At 36.6% G+C, this 13672-nt stretch overlaps 1 protein-coding gene across 4 annotated transcripts in view; it reads right to left on the bottom strand.

The window, feature by feature from the left end:
- Nucleotides 1-13672, bottom strand: part of XPO4 (exportin 4) — a 125465-nt gene that overhangs the window by 4203 nt on the left and 107590 nt on the right. For all 4 annotated transcript variants that reach the window (XM_057490356.1, XM_036910138.2, XM_036910139.2 and 1 more), the window contains 6 exons: nt 10134-10293; nt 9489-9658; nt 8501-8675; nt 5456-5749; nt 4230-4410; nt 952-1070 (listed from right to left, as the gene is read on the bottom strand). In XM_057490356.1, coding sequence (XP_057346339.1) covers nt 952-1070; nt 4230-4410; nt 5456-5749; nt 8501-8675; nt 9489-9658; nt 10134-10293 — 1099 coding nt within the window. The remainder of the gene's footprint in view (nt 1-951; nt 1071-4229; nt 4411-5455; nt 5750-8500; nt 8676-9488; nt 9659-10133; nt 10294-13672) is intronic.

Genomic DNA, 13672 nt, shown 5'->3' with positions numbered 1-13672 from the left:
TAAAAAAAAAAAAAACACAATTGAATGTTTAATGGTTTGATGAAAACAAAACCCCGAAAACCCTTAGAAGCAAAGCAATACAGAGAGTTTAATACTAAACTTCCCCACCCTATTGAGTGCTTGGATCAAGGTCATTAGAACCCTTTCCAACAGAGCGATTCCTCCAGGACAGCAGCATCTGGTTACATGCCACTATGCTGGGGATCTAACAGCACTCCTACACTCAACCTCCAAAGGCTTCTCTATCTCCACTTCCTACTACCACTTTCCCTCTCCCACACCATCTTGTGCATGCATACTTACATGCGTACATGTGTGCATATGTGTGTGTACACACCTCTCTTCCCCTCTCCATTCATGTCTCTGTCGCCACCCTTATACCCCCCCTAGGACGAGTCATGAGAAGAGGCTCCCCTCCTCTACGGAACTTGGCAGGGGAAGAAAGGGCAGCCTCACCACCACTACACTCTCAATATTGACTGTTGAAACCAAGGTACAATCTAGCCAGAATGTACAAAAATTTAAAAACTGTGTTAGTCTTGCTTTCTTACCATTCCATTTCTACATAGAGTGGCATGGAAAATGCATTCCACTGCTCACTCCCTCAACCTGAGAGTGGTGTTCAGAAAGTAAGAAGAATACATCTCAACAGATAACTTATTTTATTTGCTTAGTGACAAGTGATGAGGGAATCAAAACTACTAACATGAGAACTCAGTTTCCAAAAAAAAACCCCAGTTTTTTTTGTTATCAGTGAACACAGGACTCTGGTGCCTTGAGCTGCATGCACAATGTGAATGACAGAACAGTACTGCACACGTTTTATTTTCATGTATACTTAATAGGTAAGCAGGTACTTATGGCTTGTTAACTAAATCAGAGGTAGATTCTTGTCTAAAATATCATTAAACTTTGACAGCTTTAATGTTCATATTCACTTTCTTCAATTACCTTCAGAAGATCCTGTGACATCAAGGGCAGAATTAGGTTTACTCCATATAAAACAACATCAGCTGCTGACACAGATCTGTTTGCTGCTTGCCCTGGCTCATGTCCTCTAAACACTTCATCTATTAAAATAAAAATAGTACAGTCTGTAGTTGTAACATCAATGAAGCAACAAAGTTGGATATATTCTACCCTCAAGAAAATGAAAATAGACTCAAGTCCCTAAGCCAAAATCAACCTATGAGTAGACAGTTAAGACATCTGGTTAAGTCTCGCCCTGGGTCACCTTTTGTATTTTACGTTGTGGGTAGATATTTGTATGTAGCTGATGTAGATATTTTGTGGTTACATTATTCTTCTACAATGACGAAAGTAAAACTAATGCTTTATTAATGTTTTGAAAAGTAAAATCTACTCCACTGACATACTAGTTATGCTATAAGTTATATAATTTTCACATTAATATTTATTTTATCTCTTAGATGTGTGGAATTTTTCCAAGAGGAAAAGGAATGGGGGAAATAAAGAAAATGTTACATAAAAAAGAAAGTTTTTTTTTAAAAAGCTACCATATGACAAAGGGTTATTATCCTTAATTTTAATCGTAAAGAATGCATATAAATTAATAAGAATTCTAAGACCTAAATAGATAAGTGGGCAAAATCCATAAACAAACATCTTGCAAAACCATCAACCCAATGACAAACAATTAATTCTAATCATTCACTAACGAATGCAAATTTTTAAAAGATACTATTTCTGATTCACTAAATTAAAAATGACTTTTAAATAATAATATTTAAATGCTAGTTACAATATACTGTGACAATTATCCTCAAAAGTAATATATTAAGAGCTTTTTGAGCATTATAAAAATATTAAGGATATAATTAGAAATTCAGATGGGGATTCAGCCACAGAAATGGATCACTGCCATTACTATTTACTAACTGCAAAATTGTAAATGTTTCACATATGCAATAATAGGGAAACAGGTTAAATTCCAAAAGTGGAATATCATGCAGCCATCAGAGTTATGAAAAATTTCAGTGACAAAAAAAAAAAAAGACTAACAATATGAGTGGAAAAGGCAGAATATACAATTATATTCAGACTATTATCATAAAGAAAACAGTACAAAATAGCCAAAAGCGGTATTACCAAAATGCAATTTATAGTTGACTCTAGAGCATGTCAAAATATGGGTGACTTTTCTATCTCTGTATTTGAAAATTTTTCTACTAAGAGCGTATTTACTTTTTTAACAAGAAAAAAAAAAAAGATAATATGGGGTTATAAAAAAAAAGCCACTTTTAATTCTGAACTTCTCCCCAGGAGTCTCAGTTCCAGGTGGGAAAATCCCACTTTCCAAAGCCAAGCACTGGTGTACCTGGTTTCTAGCCAACAGCAGGCCTGCCCCGGAGCCACGGGGCGAGCTCCCCCGCTGGAGCCCCTGGCGCTGCTGTTCTCCCTCGGGGCTGCGTGGGCTGCCCCGCTCAGGCTGTTAGCGGAAAGCAGGACTCCAGCCACGGGCTCTGCTAAGGATTCAAGAATGGAGTGCAGAGGCCCATTTCAATCATGCTTTTAACAGCTTTCCTATTTTACTTACTCATAATATCTAATGTATTTTGTATTTTACCTCACCTATTATCTATTATCTTTATTCTATTTTAAAAATAATTACCTAAAATATTACCTTCCTTTTTTACCATCTACTTTATCAGCGAATGCTGTTTATCATTTTTTAAAATTGTCTTCAAAATTTCAATCGTATCTCACTTATATTTTATTCTTTTTACCCTTATTGGGTACTTTCAATCATGGGCATTTGAGCCTCAATTTCTTTTCTTAATGTTTTATTATGATTTGAATCTTTTATTTTTTAATCTTTTTGTTTTTTATTTTGAAGCCCTCCCCCTTGTAACTTTATTGTTTGCACTACAATTAGTTCATAGAATGGCAGACAGAAGGAAATGCAGCTTGCACCATAAACCCGGGGGACTGGGAAGAGCTTCTCTCCGCTCCAAGTGCCTTTATAGCCCTCCCATCCTTTTCCATCTTAGTTCCTCCATCCGAGTCGGATTCCTCAGAGGGCAGGACTCTCAACCAGGGTCCTTACAGTGCCGGCAAGTCTACAGAAGAGTTTCCAAGAGTTCACAAATCAACTAGTATGTCAGTGAAACTCTACAGCTTGGTGTGCCACACACTTTACAAGGGGCGGGGGCTAAGTAACTCCTTCAGATTTTAAAGGCACAAGTGATCTAGAAAAGGTTAAGAACTCCTGGGCTAGGAAGCACTGACCTGAGGAATTAGGAATGACAGTTGAGAGGCTGGGTCTAGAACCAGAGCGGCAGCCGAGGTTTTGGTATACAAGGAATTCACTGAGGGACAGTGCAGGACAGTGCCTTCCAAACCACTAACTGCAAGGGAGAGTAAACCTTCTAGACTGTGAAAAACACTGTTGTTCAGCAAATAAGGAAATGGAATCAGTAAGGGAAACAGAGAAAGAACAATCTCAAGTACTGGAATTAATGAGTAAAGTGGGCTGTTACGGCACCAAGTTAGAAAGAGAATCTTAGAAGGAAGAAGTCACAGGTGTCCACTACCCAAGTGTCTGCACAACATATGAAAGGAGAGGCTACACAGTATTCCTTTTTCTCTTGAAAAGCAAGACCTCTTTTGCCTTAAGGCAAAGTTGGCAATGGGTTAAAGAGGGAAGTAAAAGTGCACAAATAAATAGATGTCAATTACTAATAAAGTTCTCACCTGTCATAACAACTTTTACTGACTGGTTGCCAGGCATAATACTAGGCACCAAAGATATTTACAGCTAATCCTTAAAACATTTTGAAAGGCATTTTTATCATACTCACTTTAATAGTAAAGGCTCAGGAAGGCTAACTGACTTCTCCAAGATCATGTTGTTGGTGAGCAACTAGGCCAGGTCTTCAAAGTGTGGCCTGTCCAAGCGACATGACTACTCTACTTCCTCATCTATAAAATGAGTATAACAACATCTCACCTATTCTTCATGCTGTTGTGATAAGAACAGTGCTTGGCATTTGTAAGACCTAACAAATGGAAGATACGGTTACTATTATTCCATTAAGAGAAAAGCCAAGCAGGAAGGGCTGTTGGTCCAACCCTCCCTTCAACCAAAGAGACTGACTTTCATCTGCTTTGTAGATTGAACTTCCTCATAGGATTTCACTTACTGAAACATTCCTTTGCTTTAATAAAAACAATTAACAAAATTTAAAAATCATTAGAGTACACCTTACCTGTATCACTAAAATCTATGAATTCTTTTGATAGAAGATTAGTAAGAAGTTCCATAATGAGAAGCAGGTCTTGGTATTGCTCCTCCTCTGCTGTAACATCTATTCTTTGCCGCCCCAAATTATTCTTAGAATATACTTGCAACAAAGTAAGGCAGGCTTCATATAAATTCATAGCTTTGGACTGGGAAAAAGCATGCATAGATTACCAGTAGAACCCAGTTGGGAAACAAATGTAAGTATTAAAGAAACTTTAAATATAATCTAATAAATTTACCCTGAATTACAGGAGTAGCTCTAATATTTGTTTTGAACTACTGTAAAACATTAACACAAATGAAAAAGCATGTATTAAGAGTACAGTCATGTTTAAAATATTAGCAATTATCTAACAATACAGTCTGACATACAGTTTTTTTATTCATTTGATAATGCATACTAGAAAAACAAGATTTTGGCAACAGAACTGCTTTACTTCTGCTGTTCAACGTCCTGGAAAATGTTATTTTAAGATTTAAAATTCTTCAATTTGCAAAAGCAGAGTATGAAACAGTAGCCTGAAACATTAGAATAAACAGTATTGTCCTGTCCTCTTAGTAATGCATCTGTGAATATGCTGATAATGTTTACAAAACAGAATCTTACTTTCAGCACGTTCCCTTTGATCTAACAACAAAAAAAATTACAAATCAGAAACCCATATAAATGGTTTGGAACAGAATTATGCTAATCTGCTAACAAATATAAATATATTCCTTTAAGGCTGTTTTAAAACAGCTTTCTAGATAATTTACAATGAGACAAGAAACAGGTTTGCTTACTGAGTTTAAAAGAATTTAGTGTGTCTAAACACTCATCTAATTTACAAAACAAAGATACAAATTGCTGTTTAAAATTTTAAGCCTTCAGGCTGTAACCACAGCAAAATTGGCTACCATAATCCATTTGTTTTATCAAATATTACTCTTTTGAATAAGTCTGACTGAATAACATATAAGTCCAAAGAAATTACTGATTAATGATATATTTATAGGGCATGAATTTATATTCATTCAATATGCCTTTCTCTGAATTCTGTGTTCTTTTGAAAAGACTTTTTGAAACACCTTGTGGAGGCATAAAAATATTATTTCAGATAATATTCATTAAATTTGATGTAAAGTATCCATTATTTTGTTATAGCTTTAGGGAATGTTAATCCTAAAGGGATAAAATTAGACAGTACTTACCTCTCCAAGATAGCATATCTGTTTATGTGCAACTTCAACAAAAACTTCTATTATAAGATTGACAGTCTCTGGGGTATTTTTGTAAACTTCCATCAATCCAATGCAGTTAGTAAGGAAGTCCATTAAGAAATTAAAAAGGATTGCTACATTGTCAATCTGGGTAGCCTCTGCAATGCCACACAGGGCCTCCAGCGTGGCCGTGATTTCCTGTTTGACTTCCTCCTGCTGACACATCTGCTGGAAGTTCTCTTGATTTATCACTCTTAAGAACCGCTGCTGCAGTGGCTGAAGAACCTATAGAAACACAGCATGAATTTCCAAAAGCTTGATTCACATGCTTTATTTAGTTCTTCAACTTTATTTCCTCAACGTAGATTCATTCACTTTCCAAAATATTTCTCACTAGAGGGTGGTAAAAGCACAGAAAATAAAAAATATCTGAACCATATGTTACATTCCCCATTCTGAGGGCCATAATACTTTCTGGCATATGTAAAGAAATAACACACAGTACATGAAAAGATGCTCAACATCATTAGTCATAAGGGAAACATGAATCAAAACCACAGGTGTAACACATCACACGTTAGACTGGCCATCATCAAAAAGACAAGAGAGAACAAATGCTGGTGAGGATGTGGAGGAATGGGAACCCTTGTGCACTGCTGCTGGGACTGTGAACTGGTGCAGTCACTACAGAAAACAGTATGGAGGGTCCTCAGAAAAAAAGTACCATAAATACTTCTGGAATATATCCAAAGGAAATGAAAACATATGCTCAAAAAGATACCTTCACCCCCATGTTCACAGCAGCATTATTTACAATGGTCAAGACAGGGAAGCAATCTAAGTGTGGTAGATGGATAAAGGATGGATGAATGGATAAAGAAACTGTGATATGTATGTGTGTATATACCCACTGGAATACTATTAAGTCATTAAAAAAGGAGGATATCCTGCCATTTTCAAAAACATGCATGGACCTTGAGGGACCTAATGGATCTGAACTAAGTCAGACAGAGGAAAACAATACTGTATGATCTCACTTATATGAGGAATCTAAAAACAAAACAAACAAAAAAAACCAAACTCATAGAAAAATATTTGTAGTTACCCAGAAGCAGGGGATTGGGGGTGGGGAAAATGGAAGAGGTGGTCAAAGGTACAAACTTCCAGTTATGAGATAAATTAGTACTAGGGATGTAATGTATAACATGACTATAGTTAACACTGCTGTATGGTATAAATGAAGGTTAAGAGAGTGAATCTGAAGAGCTGTCATCATTATGGAAAAAATTTTTTTTTCTTTTCCTTTTTATTGTAACTATATGAGATGATGGATGCAAACTAAGTTTACTGCGGTAATTGTTTCACAATATATCTAAGTCAAACCATTATGCTATACGCCTTAAACTTATACAATGTGTGTCAATTAAATCTCAGTAAAACTGGAAAAAAGAAAATCATTATTTATGGAAAAGCATGTAAGTGCATGCTGTCCCTTAAGTCATTTAGGATCCAAAGGAAAAGAAAAGAAAGAAAGAAAGAACACACAAATCCCAGAGCACAGCTTCCTCAATGCCATTCATGGAATTTTGCCACTATCCTCATCTCTTTCCAATTGATTCCAAAGAAAAAGAAATTAGGCCTCCACAGTAGGGATTATTGAAAAACTTTTTTCTATTAAGAGCCACAGAGTAAATATTTTTTTGTAGGACATACCCTCTGGCCCAACTACTCAATTACAATTGCACCGTAATACAGAAGCAGCCAAAAGACGTGACACGAACAATTTAACATGATCATGTTTCACTAAAACTTATTTATAAATACAAACAGCAGGTCAGATTTGGTCTGTGGGCTGCATTTTGTCAATCTCTACAAAATTCAGCCCAACACAAAGCGTGCCTGTTTTTTTCCTTTCCAAATCCTTTTGGCATAGAACATAGCTGCAACTCATCAGTCCCGCTCTGGATATAAGTAAATGTGCATATTCAGGAAGACAATTATCTTAATTCTATTTAAAGCTGTACATAGAAAAACTAGAAATACATGGTCAGCTTGGTTTTCCTTCTGGTCTGAAGTATCAGATGACTAACTAATTCTGTTACCATGAGCCTCTTTTCAGACATTAACAGTACTCCAGTCACCAGGACTACAGTCTGGACACCAACATAACTGATAAAATGTTGTTTCCCAATTTAAAGCTTATGTAAGGCAATGTGTCCCAAGAGGCTATTATGCGCTGAATGATGTCCTTTTACGTTGAAGTCTAAACCCCTAGTACCTCAGAACATAGCTTTGTTTAGGAATAAGATTGTTTCACATGTAACTAGCAAATTAAGATGAGGTCAGTAGGGTAGGACCCTAATCCAGTATGACTGGTGTCTTCATAAAAAGGAGAAATGTGGACACAGACATACACACATGGAGAACGTCCTGTGAAGATGAAGGCAGAGATCAGGGTGCTGTTTAAGCCAAGGAACACCACAGATGCCAGCAAACCCCTAGAATCCTGGGAGCACCTGGGACAGACCCGCTGTCCCAGCCTCCAGCAGGAACCAGCCTGGCAATGCCATGATCGCAGCAGGCTTCTAGCCTGTAGAACTGTAAGACAATAAATTTCTGTTGTTTCAGTCATTAAGTTTGTGTTGTTCTGTCCTAGCATCCCTAGTAAACTAACCTAGTAATACAAAGTGGTTAATTTGCATGTCCTTGTTCAAGACAAAGGAACAAATCACTGATCCTTAATGAAGAATTAACATACCAGTTCAGGTTCTAATTTACATTGGGCAAAATGTGCCTAAACTTCAGAACACTTGATAATATTCAATGTCATCACATAGGCAGACAAGTACAAATCATTAGATGATGTTTGTAAAATAATAAGCTTCAACTTAACTCATTAGGAGGGAAAAATATCAGAAAAGCTGTGACTGAAATGTTGCTGTCTCCACAGATAATTTGTGTTGCTGTCGCAACACATAGATAAAACAACTATGGGGTTACACAAGAGGGTACAACCAAAGTAAGGGGAACTGTTACCTCTGTCCAATACTGCTGTTTGGTTTCTGTGTCCATATGTGCAAAACCTCCCAAGACAAGAGCCTTCATAAGTGTCCTTTGCACAGGACTTGACAAGAAATTCAGAGGTGGGCTTCGACTTGCAAACTGCTTTGCTAAGTTCCACCAGTTCTCACATTGAATTACTAAGTTTGCCCTACAGGTAAAAATAAAAAAATGTAAAATGTATAACTTACATTTTATGTATACTAAGTAAACAAAAATGGAAGGTAATTGCACTTAATTTTTAAAGTAAACTTTGGAGTCATACAAGCTTCCATTTAAATCCCATTAGTAGTTTGACAATGTAAAATTTATTTAATCTCTCTTAATTATCAGTTTCCTGATCTGCAAAATAGGTAAAACAATAGTATTAACAGTCCTAAATCTCATAGCTGAGACTGATGTGATGATTAAAGGAGATACTATATAAGAAATGCTTAGAACAGTACCCAGTCAATTATAGGAATTCAAAAACTAGCAGCCAATGACAAAATTATTAACAATATGTTCCTATGTAGTAAGAAAAATGAAAACATTTACAGCATTTGTTGTAGCAAGCACTTAAAATTTACTCTGCAAAATTAAGTTTAATTATTATTGAATTACCAGTTTTTCTCACCTTTAAAATGGAATAATATTAATAGGATACCTGAAAAAAAATCAAATGAGACTTTATTTCTATATTAACGTGTTTTAAAAACTATAAATTACTAAATTAAACATGTTACTCCAACGATTCTTTGATAAGATGCCCAATGCTTGAATAGTCAATGCAACCCTTAACTCTAACATGGGAAAGTCCTATTTGCATTTGTAACAATAATGTATTGTTTTTTTAAATGTACTGCTCCAAAAATGCAGGGTCTATTTGGACCTGAGGACCATGTAACTGCCTCTTGCAAAGATACACTAAAAAGCAAACTGAAGTCACTCACACAAACAGAGTGGCCTCTTCCAATCAGCTTACCTTTCTCTTCTTTCCACCAAAGTGACAAGGAGCTGCACAGTGTCATTTGCAAGGTCCTGCTCACTGCTCCACACTGAGAGGTTACTGATGACTTTTTGTAGGAGGTAGCCAATAATCCACTGAGAACCCTCTGTATCTGCTCCAAATGCTGTACTGAATGGTAGACTTATCTTAAGAGAGAAGACAAATTTTTTAAGATGAGAAAGAAATCAGGTGAAAAAGTCTACAGAAAAATCGAAACGAAATTATTATCTAAGTCTGAAGTACTCCTTACTTTACATCAATTTTATAAATGTATCCATTTCTGTATGTCGAAAAATGACATTATTTCCAAAGTGGTTTTCCTGTTGACTTTAATTATTCTCATATTAACACACTAACATGATATTTACATCAAATACAAAAAGTATAAATTAATCCATTTCCAAATAGTAATCTGTAACTTAATATTAGTTTCAATAAACTGAATCAAATAATCTGCCCTAAGAAGTCTTTAAAACAGCAATGCCATTCATACAGTTCTCTTCAATGTGGAAAACATTCAGCTCTTAGTTACACTTTGATGAGAAAATCACCAAGTAAATGTTCTCCTTTCTATAATTGCCATCATCATAAAACCAAAGTTAAACAGTTTTACATTCTGACCTGATCATATAGTTTCTCATCCACCAGGAGATAAGTCTTTGCCCAGCGTTTTAGAAACCAAACAATATCTTTGCCCATTTGAGGGCTTAGTAGGTGAGTGAGATCTGCTCTTATCGCCCGGGATTCAACTTCTGAAACTCTTAGAACAGCAGATAACAGCCTGTAGGTATAAAAAACACGTCACTTATTCTTTCTATCCATTTATTGCTTGTCTAACTGTATTTTTTTCTTAAAAATGCTTTTTTGTTTCTCAACTCTCTGGATTTAGGCCAGGCTGTACTTAACATTTTCCTCAATAGAGTTATAGATAAATGCTCCATTTTTTCGCTGACCTTTCAGGAAGCAGGATATAGGACAAAGGGAGGAGAGTCATGGCTACAGACGTCCTTCTGCTGAAGTTGTAACTGCATGTGCAAATCTCAGCATTACTGTCTGAAGAGATTTTTCACATTGAAAATGGAGAAACACATAAAATTAACAGTTGAGAGCATATGTTAAAGTCTTCAGCATTTACTTAAGCTCCATCACTACTTATGCTCCCGTAGTTAGCACTGTTTATTTTACGGTGTAGTTTCTGGGAACTGACTTATCTAGAATATCCTGAATATTGAGTCTTCCCTCTAAATCTGAAGGTCCTATTTATTTCCTAACAAACTTGTTCCTTAATGGCATTTTAAAATAAACATTTTACTAGAAAAATTACCTACATAAGTGAGCATGTTGTCTTTCCTACATGACATAATTCATAAGGCTGTGGTATTAACAATAGTACAAAAGTCTGGGGTTGGGAGTAGGGGAGCATATAATCAGAAGAGATATATATGCGACCTGACTTGAGCTAACAGGCAAAGCAGCCAAAGATGTAACTGACAGAGGCCCTTAAACACTATTTTATGACTGTCAGTGCCAACACGGGGATTCTAATCACCTAAGTCTGGCTTCTGCTACTTTCCTCACTGCCCTCAAGGTAACCGAAATTATCTACTTGTAACAGCACCTATGGACATATTTCAGTTCTCTAAGTAACTGGACGCCTCAGAAGTACTAGACACTGCTAACGTCTCTGCCTGGGTGAGCTCATCTCTTCCCTTGCACTGTACTTCCTGTATTTCCCCTCATCTATTTGCTTACTCTGTTTTCCTCTTCCTCTGACTATCTTCTTTAAATCAAGTGGTTTTTCAGGTTCTTTTTTTTTCCCACTGTATACATATTCTCTATACTACGACTGCTCAAGCTTTTAAAAACTATTTTAGGGTATATGGGAACAAAAAACCGCAAAGACCTCACAATACATTTAAGTTGTATCAATTTTCCCTATAAGAGTAAATAGCTTTAAATGATAAAATGTGCAGTCTAACAGAATTTGAAATAGTTACAGTAACCATTTAAATTTATGCACTAGAATAGAATTATCAGTGTTTGGATACCTACCATAATCCATTTGAAAAAAAAGTTTCTGTAACAGTTGGAAACTTTATACTATTTATTTTTTCTCCTTAAATTTTTATTTCAATTTCCCCACAGGATATTAAGTATAATTTTATATAATAAATTTATAATATAATTATACTCATTTTATTGATCACACCATATACGTCTCTGAAACAAATATGTTGAGATATTAAGATATTTTTAAAATTTCTAATGATCATAAGACTGCAAGTGTTAAAAAATGGCTTTTGGATTGAGTTATTGTTGCAATGTTTGTTAGTACACAACAGAGCAAAATATAACATAATTTAAATAAATTATTAATAAAAATCAAATCTTACGCATATCTAAATGAGATTAATGTAACAGGGTTTTGTGTTTCCAAATTAGTTCACGCATCTATGAAAAAACACCACTGCCAAACACCAATGAGAGAGTTGGAACATAATTTGATTCCTGTTACTCATTTTAATAGCTGAGAAAAACTCATTCACACAGCACTAAGAAAACTCATTCACATAAATAAATGGAAGAAGACATTTTTGTAATAGCTAGGTCTCTCAATGATTCAAACATCTTCCAAGTTATAGCATGCCAAAAATCACTTGGATCTACCACCAAAAATGATTTTTAGTAATCTGCTGACAATTTGATTAGGTCTCTCCTCAACGTTATTTAATGTAAAGGACTGAAATCCTCCTGACTTGTAAAATTACTGGTCTCCATTACTCAGCCATTCCCTCCCAGTAACACACTACTGGGAACTGTTCCTCTATTTGGCACTCGCAGGTTTTCACACACCTGCCAATCCGTCACAGTCAGATGTGGAACCGAGAGAGCTCTTTCGGCCTTTCTCTTGTGAACATGGGAGCAAGGTAAAGGGAGGGCACACAGGCAGTTCTCAGGCCAGGCAATCCAAGGACCTCCTTGGAACCTTCTTCAATCCCTCCTCTCCCTCCCCACCTGCTCAATCACCAGCAGGTCCTGCAGAGCTCCCTCTGAAACACCTCACGTGTCCACTGCTTCCTCCATCTTCCTAATGAGAATGCTGCCCGACCTGCCTGCCATCCTTTCCACCTATCTACTTCGCTCAGTGATTTCATCAGTGCCTGCCCTATTCCCAATCCTTTTCGCTATCTTTACTTCTACCACATTAGTCCAATCCATAGTGCCTGCCCCAACTTCTCCCCTTCGTGTTTACACATGAGCCATACCAAACTTCCTCCTGCTTTTAAGCCACATTCTCACTTCCAGCCTTTGCCTATGCTATTGTATCTGCCTGGAATACTCTCTGCCTTCCTCTGTACATTGCAAACTCTTATTCATCCCTCAAGTCTCAGTTTAAATGCCATTTCTTCCAAGAAGCCCCTCCTTTGGTCCTGCTCTGCCAACAGGGTTGGGGAACCCAGGTACTCCTATACCACTCCTCGCCCACCTCTCCTGCATCCTCAGATTCAGGCACACACGGCAGCTGAAGAAACAACTGATGAAGACACCAACATAATTTTTTAAATTGCTGATATCCCAACATTAATTTCTCAATCCTACTTCAATTTTTAAGCATGCTATCTAAACATATTTTATATTTTAGAAACTAGTTTCCCACACTTTCCAAATTAAGCTTGGATTACCTCTGCATTTGACAGGCCAAAAGTCAGCACAATGAGTCCAACAGTGCTTTCCTTACATCTCACGTCTACTATTATCACTCTCGTTGGGACCACCATCAGCTTTCTCTCAAATTACTATGATTAGCCTCTTAACTGTTCTACCTGCTTCCATCTTTGCCTCAGACAGCTTATTCTCAGTGTAGCAGAATAGTTTTTTAACATATTACTCGTTTGCTCAAAACCCTACAATAGCACCCCACTTTATTCAGAGTATAAGCCAAAGAAGATATTACAAAAAACTAAAGACTTATCTGATTTCCCTTTTCCTGGAATGTTCTTCCCCCAGGCTTTCATGGCCTCCCTTACCAACCTCAAGACTTTGTTTGCAGGTTACCTTATAAATAAAGCCCACACTGATCACATTATTAAACTGACAACCCCTGAAGTCTGCGCTCCTATTCCCTCGCCCTGCTCAGTTTCTCACCCACGGCACTTATG

The sequence above is a fragment of the Manis pentadactyla genome, chromosome 2, assembly GCF_030020395.1.
Source record: "Manis pentadactyla isolate mManPen7 chromosome 2, mManPen7.hap1, whole genome shotgun sequence".
Classification (NCBI taxonomy): Eukaryota; Metazoa; Chordata; class Mammalia; order Pholidota; family Manidae; genus Manis; species Manis pentadactyla.
This window is presented reverse-complemented; position numbering and strand designations above follow the sequence as displayed.